Below are 16798 nucleotides of genomic sequence, written 5' to 3' on the forward strand. Positions count from 1 at the left end.
ATTTATAGTAGTTTGAAGCTGTTGAAAGAAAAGGGGAACTGCATATCCATTTGATATTTTTGTTTAGTTTTTCCATTTGGGTTTGTGGGGGGGGGCGGGGGAGCGGTACAGATTTGTTGATCCTTGCGGATGAGAATGCTCCTAAGTCGTATAGTCTGAAAGTCAACACCGCTCCTACACATTTGTGCGAGATTGTGGCAGAGCCGCAGAGGCTTCTTCAAACGGACTTGCGTTTATTGAAGTAAATTACTCCAGTTGCACCTTAGGTGAAGGTCCTACTCTACAGGCATTGGTTGCTGAGGTCGGATTTGTTAAATTATAAATTGATAAGCCAATGGTTCTTTCCCCGTGGGATAGGCTTAATTATTGACAGACCAGCCCCGTCCAGCACCCCCCACCCCCCCCCCCCCCCCGCCCCCCAAAAAAAAAATGGCCCAAATGGATATCTGGTCAATTTTCCTATTTCACCATTATGGAATCGGGATATACGAAATTATCCCACTCATTAGTTCGTTTACTATTCTTTTCTTTTAGAGGCATGGCAAAGCATTGATTCGAACAGGATGCTGCCTAATGTTTTCCTCATCCTTCTTTCAGTTCAATTACCAAAAGCCGAATAGATTGGGGTGGGGGGTTTAAAATTTTCACTGAAGTATGTGCTAAATACAAGAACCGATTTTCGAAGTTAAAACTGTTCTCGTAAACAAATCCGTCCCAATGATGGTCCGAAATTGGTTACAACTCGTATACAGCCCTAGCACTCCATACCCAGGGGCTGCTTGACACCCCCATTGCCCAACGGATATTCTGTCCCACACACTGTATCATTCTCTGTCTCACTTTTTATTATATTATTATTTCTCCTTCATAAACGTCATGTTTTAGTTCTTTTTTATTTCCTTAAGATCCAATAACTATTAATTCAGTAATACACAAAATTTAACAAGCTCAAAAAATCAAAATGCATAAAAAATGAGATTTTTTATGACTTTTCTGCTGTATTTTTTAATTTTCTATTATATATTATTTTTTTGAAGCTGTTGTATTTATTTATTACTGAATTAATAGTTATTGGATCTTAATGAAACAAAAAATAACTAAAACATGATGTTTATGAAGGAGAAATAGCAATATAATAAAAAGTGAGACAGAGAATGGCACAGGATGTGATGTGGGACAGAAGATCCGTTGTGGCCCCATTGAGTGTAGTCCAGTATTAACGGATGGGAAATTGGTCACAACTCGGAGACAGCCCACTTTGTCACTTTTTCGATTGGATCATATCATTCCAAAAATCCAGTCCAACAAAGATCAACCTGAAGGCAGCCGGAACGGTAAACCCTTGAGCTCTGCTGGAAGTGTTGCAGCGACGGCTTGATCAACAGAAATGGCGGCCCTTAGAAAACTCTCAAACAACTTAGTCGGTCATCTCTTACAACCCAACTGTCGAAATTCCACTTTTCTATCATCATCATGGCCCTCTTCTTCTCCTGCCCTTTTCATCTCGCGCAGAGGCATAGCTTCCAAGCTCTTCATTGGAGGTCGGTTCCCCACCATGCTCTTAAATAACATCACTCAGAATTATAATACTGAGAAATTGCGTATTGGGTTCTGCTGTCAACATATGAAAAATAAAAAACAATTGTGGTCAGGGTACATGGAGGGTTAATAACGAATGCGTCCTTTTGAAATTCAATGGCTTCTGAAATTGAATTGAGAATAACTGACGCCGAATCGTTGGCGTTAGCTTTGTGTTTTTTTTCCCGGCCCATCTGCTGTCATCACTATCTCACTCTGTGCCCTAGGGAACATTAAATTGGTAATTAGATGAAGGATGGATATCTTATTTTTCAATCTCAACTGAAATAAATTTTCTGATTCTTGTGTCCCCCTTCACGGTTTGTGTATTGATCCGTCATTGAGCTTTGCTTCCATTTCCATTTCTATGATAAGCATACTACTATTTTCTGTTTACTTGTTATTGTTTCGTACCGTACTGTACAGAGTACACAGTGTAGTTTTCTTTCTTATTGGCAATGAGTGAGTTGAACAAGTTCTTGCCAAACTCATTTCCCTAGAAAGCGACGGAGAGGTAGTTGTTATGAACTGTGGATGCATCCAAATGGAAAAGATTGAAATTTTCGGTATGGAAGGAATTTGATATCTTCATTTTCCCATTTCTGCTGGGTTAGGTTAGGTCGCAACCTCAATTAGTTCGGTCCTTCCTCGAAGCACAGGATATTTAGCTGAAAATTAGAGCTGAACATTTTGCCGTTGATGGAATTGGAAATTGTGGTGTCAGAGGCCAAAACAGTTTGGGGGTGTAAAATATCTATCTGTAATGATCAATTCATTGCAGCATTCTCATTATTGGACATTGCTGTTTTTTTTTTATGATTTTCCGATCCAGAAAATATGACTTCTAAGTTGCCTGGAACTTTTCGAATGCTGGCCCTTATTTTGATGATTTTCTAGTCATAGCGTTAAGAATATTTATGCTAGTGCTGTGTTGCAGGACTTTCATACTACACAACAGAAAAGGGATTGTCAGAGGCGTTTTCTCAGTATGGCCAAGTTGTAGGAGGTGTGCTGAGCTAGTTTGATACTAGTACTTAGTAGTTGTTAAAGAGTATTTGCTCGTGTGATTAAAAACTTCATCAACTTTGAGTTTAACAACAGTGATTTTGATAGCTAAAATTCCCATGGATAAAGTCTCCGGAAGATCGAAGGGTTTTGGATTTATTACTTGCGCTTCAGAAGACGAAGCAGAGAATGCCATCAAAGAACTGAACGGAAAGGTAAGGTACCTCTTTTATGGCCTCGTACTCTGTTTCTTGCTCTTCCCATCTGATCACTTCCAACTCCATGGTTTTTTTTCATTTCAAGAGAGGAAAGGAAAATTCTGGGTACAAAAGAGCTAAGTATTTGGAGTTGGTTGCTGCAGGCACTGAATGGGCGTGTAATCTTTGTGGCTTATGCAAAACCTAGAACCGGATTCGGTGGGGGAACGCCAATAGCTCGAGGGCCCCCTGAACCAGCCCCAGGCCAATGACACTATTAATGTCCTATTAGAGGCAATTGAAGTCAATTAATGATTTCAAGAGCGTCGTATGAAATGTTACTTACAGGGTTTGTTGTTGTTGTTTTTCTTTTTGAATTAATTAATGTTTTTGTTGGAAATAATAATTAATGTTGCTTGCTATGAAGTCGCTCTTTTTCATTTGTTTGTTGGACATGAGACACGAGGATCCATGTCGATGGAGATTGCATTGAAACCAGAGATTTATTTCGTAGATGGGGAAGTTGCAACTGTCCGGACCCGAGGCGGCCGAGATTTATTTCGTGGTAATAAGTATATGCATGACTGCAGAGAAAAGTTGGTCGGAGGAGAGGCGGCGCGCATTCATATTCATATTCATAATCATAATCATATTTGTGTGTGGTGACTGGTGAAGAAGATGATGCAGCATTCATGCTCCTTCCCTTCCTCCTATACACAGACAGACACAGACGGGTGGGTTAATACTTGCATGATGATATCGACGTTAACAATGGCAGCTATATACTCCATCAACCGTTGGTTTTTGTTTTGAAAAAAGAAAATTTGCAACGTCATAAATGTTTTTGTTGGAGAAATTATTTTCTTATTTTTATCAATCAATTATTTTTTATCTCACGTACACCACATTTCTGTAATTAAAAAAAAAAAAAACTACCTTGCTACAATCTTACATGCAAACATGCTCCATAGTCCAACGACGAAGAGGGAATCATGTATTACCATCTAACATTAGTGAAAACTTTTTCTTATTACATTCACCCTTTGGGTTACTACTGTTTCTTATAATTAGAGACTTGTCTCTCCTCTTTTGATTTTGTAGCCAAAAGAAAAGAAAGGGATGGTAAAGAATCATCACAACGCCTCTTTCTTTTACCCGTTCAACTTTTCATTGAACAGTGTTACCATCTTGCAAGATCTTTAGGTAAACATCCTTTCCTACCCTGAAGCTCCTCTTCAGCTTTGGATTCATTTCTTCCAGTTTGCGCCTGTTGTGGTCGGTGACGATGAATGATGATTTCCACCCTTAATGTGAGTCGTGACAGATTTTACGAATGGTACTAACTCTGATTAGATTGAACAACAACATTACATACAATTAAAACTTAAAAGCTGCTTTGGAATTGGGTGAGTTTTAAGACCATATGACAGTAAAAGTTAGCAACAAAAAATCAGCACCCAGTGACCTTTCGCTTTTGATCCAACGTTCCGCCTTACACAAAGTATTTCATCTCCTCATCCCTATTGCCCCCCACCTCCTCTGTACAATTACAAACAAAAAAGCTAACAACGTATTTGCAATTTGGAATTCTTCCTTCTTTCTTTCCTTTTAGGACTCTACTATTTATCCTTTCTTTTCCTCAATTACCACTAACTATATTTGAGATAAGTTGTTTGTTAGTAGAGAGAGTAGTATCATCTCCACCAAACGAAGCACCAAAAGGCCACGAATGTAATTACCCCAGAAGCCACGCACATTACATCCAATGCCCCTTCTGTCCTCATCTGTCGCTCTTTCCTTTCACTCTTCATTCCCACGTACTCCTCGTACCTCCTCCTCCCTTCCTCTCCTCTATTTCTCGCTTTTCCCCTTTTGCCCTCCAGAGCCCTGTGCAAAATGACCAGGCTGTCCTTCCCATTCAAGTGCATCCCGTCCATGTCCTCCATCTCCATGCTCACGTCCCTCACCCGCATCTCCCCTCCCTCCGACTTCCCGCACGTGACCACCACCTCGCACTGCACGTGACCCCTCGCCGGCCCCTTATGATCACCCACCAGGATTGACGCAAACCGCACCTGCACCTCCCCGCTCAACCAGTGCCGCTGCACCGCAACGGGCTTGTGGGATGACAAGTTCACCGCTCGCCTCCCGGCTGGGTCTATCAAAATCCAGCTCAGCGTCATGTCTTCCATCAGGGACGTCCCACTGTCGTTGTCTCCCTCCGGGTGTTTTATTGGTGTGGGGACCACGTCCTTGGGTTCCAGCAGGTCAATTCTAAAAGGAGAGCACCGGAACCACCCGGTCACGGTCTCCGTCTCCTCAACCTTTGCGAGGATTAACTCGCTCCTGTAGTATATATCGACGGCCGAGATCAATTCCGACGGCTGCGGTGAGCGTGAAGCGGCGGGAGTGGGGTCCGGTAGAGGGAGAGGGAAGGAGTTTGCGAAGAAGGCGCGAGGGCCGCCGTCGGGGAATGCAGAAATGAGTCGGGAGACACGTGGCAAGGCGGTTGAGGGCCACGTCGAGCGGCATATTTGAGACCACAGGTGTTCTTGGGAGGAGAGGCGGTGGAGAGTTGCGGAGGAACAGCCGGTTGTGGCGAGACTGGGCCCGTCAAGGCGGGTGAGGATGTGAGATTCAATGATGTCGGGGTGCAACATGGAAAAGTTGGGGGTAGCACCGCCTTGATCATCAGTCTTGGCGGTGGAGGAGTCGGAGGACGGCAGTAGGGGTTTTGAGGTGGGGTTCATCTGGTGGGTGGTGGTTTCAGGTGTGGGAGTCTAATAGTTTAGCAGTAGGCAGGCCCGGCTTCCCCAGTCGGCCGGTGACCGAAAATGCAAGTTTGAGGCTTTGAGTGCAAGCGGGATGATTTTTTTTTTTCAAGTGAGGCAGTATATATACATACATACATATGGGTCGTCATAAATCATAGTACACAGTACTTAAGTTTATGAGTCCAATTTTACCCTCAATTGTATCTTTAATTACGGAGAAAAGGCGATCAGTCTCAGAAAGTGGACTCGGGTATTGGGGTTTGACCACGAGCAGGGCGACTCAAATGGACTTGAAAAACGTTTTTAAGTGATCGATCATTCTAATATGTACAACATGATTTATCTCCTCCATCTCCATGCAATTCTAAAATTTTCTTTAATGGAGGGGAAAAAAAGCCCGGTATGTTGGAAGAAAGTCCCGAGGATAAGTACTCAAAATGTTACTGTATAATATTTATAAATTTATAGAATGCCTCTTATTTTTTAGCACCTCGTTTAGTGAATCTGCAGCCCCCGCAACGGTGAGGATTTATGACGGGTACGGTAATATGACTTGAATTCAGTTTCAAAAATCTCAAAAAAACTTACTTGGTTTACATCCATCCCTAGTAAAGTTTACCCAATATTAATAAGAATAAATCTTATATATACTGATAGTGAATATATTATTATAATTTAATTTATGATATATGTATAAAAATTAAATTTTAAATTTAAATTTTTTCATATTAATCATCTATTCAACGCTGACAACGCTGACAGTACTGTCAGCGTAAGAAAGATTAATCCTATTACATTGTCTGCACAGAAAAGATTAATCTTATTAATAATATTACTTATCATTTCTTGAAGAAAAAAAAAAAAAGAAGGTATCCCTCCATAGTAAGTATCCTTATACTATATAAGAATGAGTTTAGGGCAAAAATTTCAACCGCAAGGATGGGGCTATTTTGGGAATATGAGAGTATTTGAGGTGCAATTGGAATATTAAATATGAATCATTATAGCTGATTTGGTTTTTTTTATAATTACTTAAATGTCCTTTCAGACATTTAAAGCTATGGGTAAGTTTAACATGTGACAGTATTCGATGGATAAAGATTTTAACTGCAATGATTGGGCTATTTTGGGAATATGAAAGTATTTGAAGTGCAATTGGAGTATTAAATATGAATCATTATAGCTGATTTGGTTTTTTTTTTATAATTACTTAAATGTCCTCTTAGACATTTAAAGTTATGGGTAAGTTTAACATGTGACAGTATTCAATATCCAATTAATATATTAGGTACCATTGAATTCAGCTTGTGTTTTAGTGGAATTACATAAAAATCCTTTTAATCATTTAATTGTATTAACATCCAAGTCTCTTAATTTCTTAAAGCCTCTCTCAATAGTTATTTGCAAACTTATGATATATAGATGTTAAGACACAATTAATGCTGATTAGTAGAGAAGTTTGGTTTCTTGGCTGTTACCATAGTAACTCCCATCTATTCAAATTCATTTCATTTACCTATAACTTTATTCCACTACAATCATGTAGTCTATTGAATTCAGATGTTGCTATATTAGCTACTACTCTTTCCCATTTTGCAACATCTTTCTCAATAGGTATGTTTTCTTTAGCTAATATACTTTTTTGGTTGTAAGAAATTTGTAATCTTGCAAGTTGTATGTGCAATATTTTTTTAAGTATTTTAATTCAATTGCCCATGTTAGATAGGCTTGATAGGGAGGAGATCACATTTGTTAATTGTTATTTGTGGTTTAAAATAAGTTTGTCATCATAAATTTTTTTATTAATAGATTGTATCTACTTCTTTTGTTGTTTTAACTATTAGTTACGGTAATTTTCAAATCATTTGCTACTTTATTGATGATTCCATTTAGGCAATTTTTCACTTCATTTGATTTGCCAATATGTTTAACTATCTACTTAAAACTATTTGACTGCAAATCTAAAGTATGTACTTCATTACTTTTAATTGTTTTCTTGAATTGAGTGGATTAAGATGTTTTAGTACTTTTTTTGAGGTAATTATTCATCTAGATTAGCGTGTTAGTTATTGTATATCTTTGCAACTAGGTCAAAAACTAATGTTTTGTGATTGTAACCCCTATCGAGAGGTGTTTTTCTGGCAATAATTGGCATGATAGGGGCTGCTTGTTCCGTCCCTTTTAGCTTAAAGATGACTGATAGGAACTGATACTGACTAAAGGCCTAAAATTACTAAAAATGTGTATGTTTTGAATGGTGTAAATGTGTATGTTTTGAATGGTGTAGCTTTGAATTGAAGCTTGTTGTCAACGCCTCTTTCGCTTCCCTCCCCTTAATTAGCTCTCTTCAATAATCATCAATCAAGGCTTTTTGTTGAATCAATTTTCAAGTCTGAAATATGAGCTTTTATTATGTTTCCCTTCTCCTGCAAGTTCAATGAAAGATTTCTGGGTAAATTACATATAATTTCTTGTAATTTTATCTATTATCACATGACTCCTCTAACATTTTAAAATGTTGACACTACGCCCCTATGATTTTATGTAAAGGGGACTCTTGACGGAAAATAGTCTATGTAACGTCGTTAATTGAAATACTAGTAGTGCCATTACTTAAATACTAAATCAATCGACGGTTTAACTATTTTGTATAAAAAAAATATAAGAGATTACATTGATAAATGCAAAAATAACAGGGGATAAAATGGATATTCATACAAATTATAAGACAGTTACATGAATATTAAAATTTTATCACACGCGCTTTTTAAAATGTATTTGGTATAAACATCGTAACTAATTGTGTATTTCATCAAATTTTTTACTTTACATAAAACCACAGAAGGGTTATGTGTCTATTTTAAAACCTTAAGAAGATCCTCTAACATTACGTAAAACCACTGGAGGGTAATAAAATAATTTACTCAGGATTTTTTAAATAAATTATCTGCAAAAAATCACAGTCCAAATGCACCTAACATAGCTTCTTTATTCTTTTACTATTTCTAGTTTTTATTATAGTAAGTATGTTTCCCTTCTCGTGCAAGTTCAATGAAAACTTTTTTTGAGTAAATTATTTGGTACTCCAACCTTTTTGCATCTCTCTCTCTCTCTCTCCCAAGTCCGAATATGAAACATAATAGGAACGCTCCCTAGTCCCTACATAACAAAAAGGACAATGGTAGCTTTCAATGACGGTCGCGGGTCTCCTTTCCAAAGCCAATAATGAGAGAAACTACACGTAACTCCTCCGTCCATAGAATTTCCTTCCCCACTTCTTAAATTCGTAAACTAATCAAAACAATGCATTATGCACTGGCCCGCCGCATGATTAGTTTAATTACCGGCTCCTTCACGCTAACCTCTCCTCTTAATAAATCCTGAATATCGAGTAATCAGCATAAACTGGAGAGGGGTTACATCATAGAATAGACTAGATTTTCTCGACAATTGAATCGGCTCTTGTTTTGTTTTATGCGGATTAGTTTACTTTTATTCTAGACTTTGTAGTTGGGAAATACTCTGCCACAGATAATGACAGCATGGCTACGGGAGAAAAAAGAAATCACAATTTTTAAATTCAACTTAGATTACAAAGGGCCACCTCTATGTTTTCTACTTGCTTGGTGGGGTCAGTATCAGCCTGCATCATGAGGTTGAACGCCATTTATCTCCTAGATCATCCACATCCGTAAGCAAGGATTTTTTTTTTTTTTTTTTTTTTTTTGGTCTTAGTACCCAGTAGCAAGTGAAAATCATTAATATGGTATCTATACTGCTCTGAGTCGTGCATAATCCACATCGATGAGAAGCACATCAATGTGGCCTTTGCCATTCTGTTATTAACCGCGGTAAAAAATCCATCTCAAATGTTGCAATAATAATGATTCTCAAAAGAAATGCGCAAAAAATTTACAAGGACGGGTGACTCTCTTACCGGTTTTTATGAATCTTGAAGAAAAACGTGTGAAGAGTTTTAGCAAGATATATACGAAATTAGGGAACCTGAAACCCATCATTCTGACCTGAAATGCTTGCACAATTAATATAGCAGGAACCAAAATTAGGAAGATAACAGACGCCTGCCTTTCCACCGGTCCAAACACAAATAAAACCCCACTCCAATAAAGATCAAGCAGTGTCTAGCCATACCGCCGTAGGACCATATGCCACAACTCAATTAAAGGAATTAGGAGATTCGTGGCAAAAGGGCACGTCCCTCTGCGTTACACCCACCACCCACGGCATATGACAAAAAATGTTAAAATCACGAGTTGAGGTTAGGACCGGCCGGGTAGGCAGGTTGGCTCCATGTCTCCATTGAAAATGTTGGCATATAGCAAATTTGCAATGCGAAAGAGACAGCAGACCCAATTAGCCAATCTTATTAAACTCTAATCCTCATCCTTTTGACGGTGAAAGTGAAACTTGAATTGGAAGCCCTTCGTATCCATCTCCTCGTCCAACTACTTCGCTTTGAAGCTTCAAGCCACATAACGCCGGTTAAAAACTAGGCAGTCGAGGTCTTCTTGCCGAACCAGGCAAACTAGGACATTATTGGTACACCATAATCAGAATGGTATTTCCATGGATTTCTTTGAACCCAACAATCTTACATCCTCATTCAAGTTTATGAGGTTTCTTCTTCTTTTCTTTTTTTTTTTTTGGCTTAAAATATTTGATCACTGAAAGTTCTATCAACTTTACATCTTGGGGTTGTACATACAGTCAATCTCAAACCAGATTGATTTTGTAGTGGCATCTTTTCGCCTAGTTGACGTCATAATTGAAATTTGACGAAGTCATACTCATACAAGCAAGAATGTCGGTTTTCCTTTTTTTTTTTTTTTTTTTTTTTTTTTTTAACTAATGGTAATGAATTTACTAGGTTGGGTAGCTGCCCGCCTGCTTATATATATAAAAAAAAAACCACACGAAGGCCAATTAACAACCAAGAAAGAACTCAAGGGTCAACAACGTTGAGGCTTGGAAGTCGATCAATAGCTCACTCAGGCACAATAGGTCACCATGAGTTTAAAGAGTAATAAAAATTGCAAGATTATCACAAGTGGTGTGGTGTGCGTACACGGACCTTGAGTGAACTATTATTATCCTTTAAGGCCTTGCTCTTAATTGATTTTCGAGACCTGATTCCAGATTTTGATTTTAAAAAAGCTATTTTGTTGTGTTCTCAACAGCTTTTTATAACCTGATTTTAGATTTTTAAAAGCTTAAAAAAGCTGAAAATCAGAAGCATCTATTTTGGTGCTTTTTTATTCTGATTTTCTAATATCAACTTTTACGCAATCAGAAGCAGAGGCTTGATGTGAATGTACTGATTTTCGCTCTACATTTTTCATGCTGAAACACCAAAGGGTAATACGGGAGCTACCAATGCTTCAAAGTGCTGAAGCAAATTAATCAATTTCTTCCCTATCCACGAACGGGAAGCATGGCACCGAACGACCACATATTTGCCGGAATTATGTGTCTCTGTTTTTTAAGTTCCGGATCTCCATATTGTGGCATGATATTACATTTAAAGTGGAATAAGTAGAACATGCATAGTACTCACATTCTAGAAATGGCTACTTTGATAACTATTATCAGGTATTATGGAAGCGCCTTAGATAAGTAACAGAGGGTGCCCAAGTTTACTTATAGACTTTTCCTCTTTCTTCGGTATCTATCCACCACGTTATTCATGAAGCAATTCCACTTTCAGCAGCTTGAATGCGAATAAAATTTGATCGATGGGGAGGTGGCGGACATTCACCTTGTACTTGAAATGATTAACGTCAACAACATCAGCTGATCAGGCAAATTTTTGACATGTAGAAACTTCATACAAAGGCATGACAGTCTTGTATGACTCTATCCGTGCATGACAGTCTTGGAGCTGGAAAACAGTGTCTGACTGTCTGGATCCACTTTGGCTGGCTACCTCCGTTGTATCATGCTCCTTCTACGTTCCCGTACCTATCAACCTCTGAAAAGCACTACTCTTTGTATTTACCATGCCTTCTTCAATCCTAAATAGTATGACATAAGGTCTCCAAGACAAAGTTGCACGTTAGAAGAAGAAAGGGTGAAAAATTCCAGGGGTTTCAAGCATGCCAAGAATTTTGCTCAGAGCTCTGCAACAAAAGCTAAAACAAATTAGTACTACCACCTATCCCGGTTCCTTTTACAGCAACGTAACAGAGTTCTCTTATTTACAATGAATAGTGATATAAAAGTCGGCAATACTGAAATGAGCTCGTGTTCATGTGAGATAATTTGGCAGAGAAACTATTCAATAAAATTAAAGTAAGAACAACTGAACAGACCAGAGAACATCAGGCAAGTCAACCAATTAGACAAAACTGAAATAGATACCTTATAGTTAACATGTCCAACTACTATATAGCATGAACAATCTGTCATCCATCTACTGCAGTTCTACTTTAGTTAGGAAGAATTACTGTAGTCTTCACGCTAGAGCGTATGTTAAAGACCTTTCTCAAGCATTGGGCTGTTTATAGGCTGGGGACTCCACTGATTAAGAAGAAACTATACCGGGATTTTCACCTCCAAGCACCAAAATTAATAGATTGAAGTGATATATTACCAAGAAACAAATCTTTTAAATGCTGCCTGCACAGCCCAATTCGCCTCCTATTTAGGCAAGGATGGATGGAGCTTGAAAATCCAGTCTTCCAGCCTGGGAATTTCTGTCTTTCCATCACATGAAGAGTATAAACACAAGGAGCAGCAACCGTGCATCCCATGACAAAGCAGTTGCAAGGTCGCGACTGGCTTACCATTCTTGCCAAAGATAACAAACATAGACTGTTATTAGACATTCCGTTGAACAAGGTGTCGTCATTACTAAGAGCTTCATCAGTTATCTCCTGTTCTACCTCTTGGGTGGAAGGAATTCTGCTGAGTAGGGAATCAAACCTTTTCTCTATTTCAATCTCATGTATTCTATATTTTGCAGCCAGTGTTCGGATGCAGGACATCCTTACTTGACCAGATATAATAAGCTTAACCTCATTAAAGTTGTCACACTCATTATACCATCTAAGCCACCGGCCAACAATTCCTGAAAACCAATGAATGATATGATCATCATCCTGTAAAATTAGAATATGACACATTTGAGGGAATCCATCAGCATTTGTTAATCCATATCTTATGAGACGCTTCTTTATGGCTTCAACAGGGGCTTTAATTTCTGTGATAAAAGGAGATACTGGTGGATTAGGACTAGGCAGAAGAGCAAGAGTAGCAGTTGTCTCTGATGAAACATATTCTTTGGCATGCTTCTGGAAATCATAATAGGAGTCTCTTAGTTCTTGTGGAACGGATGGTTCCACAACGTGCTTAGACAAGATCAACTCCTCACTGGGCTCACACTTAGCATTAATATTCTGCATCCATACCTTCAGCAGGAGTTTGTACCAGTGATCAGTTTCCATACCAGCTTTACGGAAACAGGAAATTTGGCTTAAAATCGAGGTCTTGTCAGCTAGATGCTTTATCTCAGATTCTTTTACCTTCTTCAGCCCATGAGCTAGACATTTCTTTCCTATTCTAACAGTCCCAGCATCCCAAGCCTCTTGTTTCTGTGAAGCAAACAGCTTTACTTTTTCCTTCAACTTGTGGACAGCTCTTACTGTTGGGTTCTCTTTCAGACTTCTTTTAATCAAAGTTCCAAGAAATCGGACACTATGGGGACCATCACATGGCATAACATTTGTGTGATCAAGCTCTATGTGTAGAGAATTCTTCAAGTAATTCTCGATGTCAGACTTGCATGAAAGAGCAATGTCCTTGGAGCCTGAAATGGCAACAAAAATTTCATCCAAGAAGCGGCAACAATGTATTCTGATGATAGGGCTCTTCACAGTAGTGCATTCTTTTGCAATACTGCCATTCATCTGTCTCCTAATCCAGTTACGCAGGTTTGAGTGTGTTCCATCATCCTCGGTAGCCAATTTTGGATCAAGAGCTTCATAATTCATCGACATCCTGTAAATTTCACGATCAAATATATCAAGATAAATATTCATCAAGATTGGAGACAACACTCCTTCTTGCGGAAGACCATGGCCTTTAGGGAACCCCCCAAACTCCAAATTCAGAACCTGCACATCGAACATGTCTTGGATTACTGCATAAAGGCCTGGATCTTCTATCTTATTCTGCATATCAGAGATAAGCCTATTAAGGATCCGGCCATTCAGTTTCTGGTGAAGAAGCAAGGTGAACCACCAGTTAGTATCTTTCATCTCTTTCTTAATATATCTTAAAGCAGATTTATGATCCCTCCCGCTTCGACCACTGTGTGAAATCTTAGAAAAGTGAGGTTTATAGACAACTTCCAATACTATCCTAATGGCCTCTTGTAGCACTTTCAGTTTAACATTTGGGAAAACAAGAACTTCCTTATCTGGCCCCCTCGTTGATATGGAATGCGTATTGGCGTTCACATCAAAATTCCCACTAAACAGCTCATCTGCCATGGATTCGAAAGGCAAATTGTCCCCATCCGTTGTCAAGTCAACGTTAGAGTTCACCCTGATACAATCATAAGCGTCCCGGAGAGTTTTTGGATTAGCAATGACTTTCCTCATAAGGTCTCGGAACTTGCCGTTTATATACTGTTCCTTGACCCTCTTTTTAATACGAAGCTCAAGAATCCTCATGAGCCCCATGCGAGTTCTGGGCTTTCTCTCCTCAATGATGGAAGATTCTTCAACCAAAGAAGCTAAGTCCATAGCTAGTGTCCCCTTTCCTCTCCCCCTCTTATCATCGCCATCAGTTACTACCCTTTGCGCTGTTGAATAAAATGAAATCTCCACGAACCTCATTCTACTTGGCCTCGCTGCCCCGGAGAATTTGTTCTCTGAAACAAAATGTTGCAATCTTTGCAGGACAATAGTGCGTTTTGTAAAGCAGATTTTTCTATAAAAATGAGACAACCTAAGCCACATCTTTTATATTGGTAATCTAGGAACAAGAAGAAAAATGCATGGCCAAGGTGAGATACCCAAATGTAGAAGCTCAAAGTTGCACAGATCTTGGCATGCTTGAGGAAAGAGAACATCTTTCTGAGGGGCATATCATCAAGCAGGAGATAAGCATTAAAGGTGGAAATTCAGCATCCACCAGTTTACGGCTCCTTGCTGCAGGAAAAGTGATGGAGGCAGAGACTCGCCGGGGACTTGGTGGAGAATGGAGAGAGGAAAGGCTTGAGAAGCAGCAAAATTAAACTGAAACTTCCGTCGCATTAGCATTTAGCGATTGGTATTTCTGAGAAGGCTCTGGCCTGTAAGATTGCGGTTAGTCATGTGAAACGTTATTCACATTTTATAAAATAATTTTTTTTATCCTTCACATTTAAAAGTATATTTTTACGTTCTTTATAAATTTGATCTCTACTTAGATTTTTTATTAGTTTTTTACCAAAATTCATCACATACCTTACATGTGATCATTTTTTAGAGATAAAATTGTCAAATTAAAATTTACATAATTTGATTTATAGTTTCTTACATTTCACAAAATGAATTGTTTCGTCCCTTACATTTCACAAAATTAATTTTTTAATCACATTTCACAAAATCAATTTTTTCATCCCTCATTGACTATATGTACAGATAATTTTTTTTTAAATTCATGTATATATCTATTTGATTTCACCTGAATAGTATGAATAGCGTGTAATATATATGTATTTGATTTCACCTAAACAGACTAATTATAATTGTATACATGCTATTCAATAGATATATACATGAGTTTAAATCTAATAATTTTGTTTTAAATCCAATATATATATATTTATTTAATTTCACCATATGAATCTATCTAATATTTGTAACCTTTCTCTTTTGATAATAGTTCGTTTTATTGAACTGTGTAATAAGGCCATCTAATTAATCGGTTCTAATTTGAATTCGGTAGTCTTGTTAACAAATTGCAGTTTAAATTTGAAATTTTTACTTGCCACCTTTAAGACCAACAGTTGAATTTCTTGCCTTGTGCTAGTCTTAAAATTTGAAAGTGTCAATCACTTGCTTCTTTTTGTCATACTTTTTTATTGTTTATTTTTTCTGTCCAAAATCTAATTTGATATAAATACTTGATAATGTTTATAATTAAATATCTTCTTTATTTTCACTTTTTGAGGAAAATAAAATAAACATGAATGAAAATTTAACAAAGTTTTTAAACTCTTGTAGATGAAATCAAATAAATATATACATGAGTTTTTAAAACAATTATTCTTACACATGATCAATGATGGATGAAAAATTTATTTTGTAAAATATGAGAAATGAAAAAAATCATTTTGTGAAATGTAAGGGGCAAAAAAATTCATTTTATGAAATGTGAGGGACAAAAAAATTTATTTTATGAAATGTAAAGAACATGAATCAGAGTGTATAAATTTTGATTGGACAATTTTATCCTTAAAAATGATCACGTGCAAGACACGTATTGAATTCAGACAAAAAACTAGTTGAAAATCTAGATAGGAATCAAATTTGACGATTGTAAATTTATAAGGAATATAAAAATATATTTTTAAAATGAGGGACAAAAAAAATTATTTTATAAAATGTGAGGGACGTTTTAAACGATTTTTCTATAAATAATTTACTTTGCCACTGAAACCTGATTGAGGGCAGACGCTGAATCTTCTTCACCGTCACATGGATTCGAACCTGTATCATGTGTTGAGGTGGGAAGGGTCGAATTATGTGTTTGGGCGGAAAAGGCGTGAGTAGGGGTTGGAAAAATAATAAATATATATAAAACTCAAAAAAAATCTAATTGATATTCAAATCAAATTCGATGTATACGAGCTTATTAAAGTTTCGTTCACCTGATAATCAAACCGAATTTGAACATCATTTTTTATTGATAAAATTTTCTCAAATTTGGCTTGATACGCATGTAACTGAAACTTACATGTAAAGAGTTAAAATTACTCGAGCTTGATTCGAGTTTGTCTCAATAAAAATTGGTTCAAGCCAGGTTCGCAAAGTAAACAAATTAAATTTAAACAAAATTAAACTCGTCAAAATAATTAAACAAGTTTAAATACTATAATATTTAGTTCATTTAAACTCGTTTATACCACTACAAATAAAAGAAAAAATAACCAACTCTTGTATTGCTATACATTATTGTTTTTACTATAATTTGGCCTCCCTTATTTTTTAACTCACTACTGTCATTACTAGCATT

General features: G+C 37.4%; 3 protein-coding genes across 7 annotated transcripts; 1 reads left to right on the forward strand and 2 right to left on the reverse strand.

Moving 5' to 3' along the window:
- The first annotated feature begins 1252 nt into the window (after positions 1-1252).
- Positions 1253-3220, forward strand: LOC113691310 (small RNA-binding protein 11, chloroplastic). Of its 3 annotated transcripts, none has more exons than XM_027209410.2 (4): positions 1253-1541; positions 2516-2584; positions 2692-2798; positions 2887-3220. In XM_027209410.2, the coding sequence occupies exons 1-4, from the start codon at positions 1388-1390 to the stop codon at positions 2986-2988; spliced, it is 432 nt and encodes a 143-aa protein (XP_027065211.2). In that variant the 5' UTR covers positions 1253-1387; the 3' UTR covers positions 2989-3220. The 3 variants fall into 3 exon arrangements, with proteins under 3 accessions (XP_027065211.2, XP_027065210.2, XP_071910708.1); XM_027209409.2 differs by having other exon boundaries at positions 2945-3220; XM_072054607.1 differs by having other exon boundaries at positions 2692-2803; positions 2945-3133.
- A 1026-nt stretch (positions 3221-4246) lies between these two features.
- LOC140009361 (probable F-box protein At2g36090) lies at positions 4247-5656 on the reverse strand. Its single transcript, XM_072054606.1, has one exon. The coding sequence runs from the start codon at positions 5528-5530 to the stop codon at positions 4475-4477; it is 1056 nt and encodes a 351-aa protein (XP_071910707.1). The 5' UTR covers positions 5531-5656; the 3' UTR covers positions 4247-4474.
- Positions 5657-10943: 5287 nt separating this feature from the next.
- LOC113691696 (nuclear intron maturase 4, mitochondrial) lies at positions 10944-14893 on the reverse strand. Of its 3 annotated transcripts, none has more exons than XR_011816766.1 (2): positions 11933-14893; positions 10944-11691 (listed from the first exon to the last, which is right to left on the reverse strand). XR_011816766.1 is itself a non-coding variant. In XM_072054608.1 (2 exons), the coding sequence occupies exon 2, from the start codon at positions 14410-14412 to the stop codon at positions 12121-12123; it is 2292 nt and encodes a 763-aa protein (XP_071910709.1). In that variant the 5' UTR covers positions 14413-14447; positions 14592-14893; the 3' UTR covers positions 10944-12120. The 3 variants fall into 3 exon arrangements, 2 of the variants coding, with proteins under 2 accessions (XP_071910709.1, XP_027065762.2); XM_072054608.1 differs by having other exon boundaries at positions 10944-14447; positions 14592-14893; XM_027209961.2 differs by having other exon boundaries at positions 12165-14893.
- Between the last annotated feature and the right edge of the window lie 1905 nt (positions 14894-16798).

This window comes from Coffea arabica, chromosome 6e (assembly GCF_036785885.1).
Source record: "Coffea arabica cultivar ET-39 chromosome 6e, Coffea Arabica ET-39 HiFi, whole genome shotgun sequence".
Classification (NCBI taxonomy): domain Eukaryota; kingdom Viridiplantae; phylum Streptophyta; class Magnoliopsida; order Gentianales; family Rubiaceae; genus Coffea; species Coffea arabica.

Excerpts from the sequence above, each read along its gene's own strand:
- LOC113691696 (XM_027209961.2), bottom strand. The coding sequence starts at position 14,535 with ATGTGGCTTAGGTTGTCTCATTTTTATAGAAAAATCTGCTTTACAAAA.
- LOC113691310 (XM_027209409.2), top strand. The coding sequence starts at position 1,388 with ATGGCGGCCCTTAGAAAACTCTCAAACAACTTAGTCGGTCATCTCTTA. Across the intron at positions 1,542-2,515 it reads TTCCAAGCTCTTCATTGGAG|GACTTTCATACTACACAACA; the intron begins GTCGGTTCCCCA and ends GCTGTGTTGCAG. Across the intron at positions 2,799-2,944 it reads TCAAAGAACTGAACGGAAAG|GCACTGAATGGGCGTGTAAT; the intron begins GTAAGGTACCTC and ends TGGTTGCTGCAG.
- LOC140009361 (XM_072054606.1), bottom strand. The coding sequence starts at position 5,530 with ATGAACCCCACCTCAAAACCCCTACTGCCGTCCTCCGACTCCTCCACC.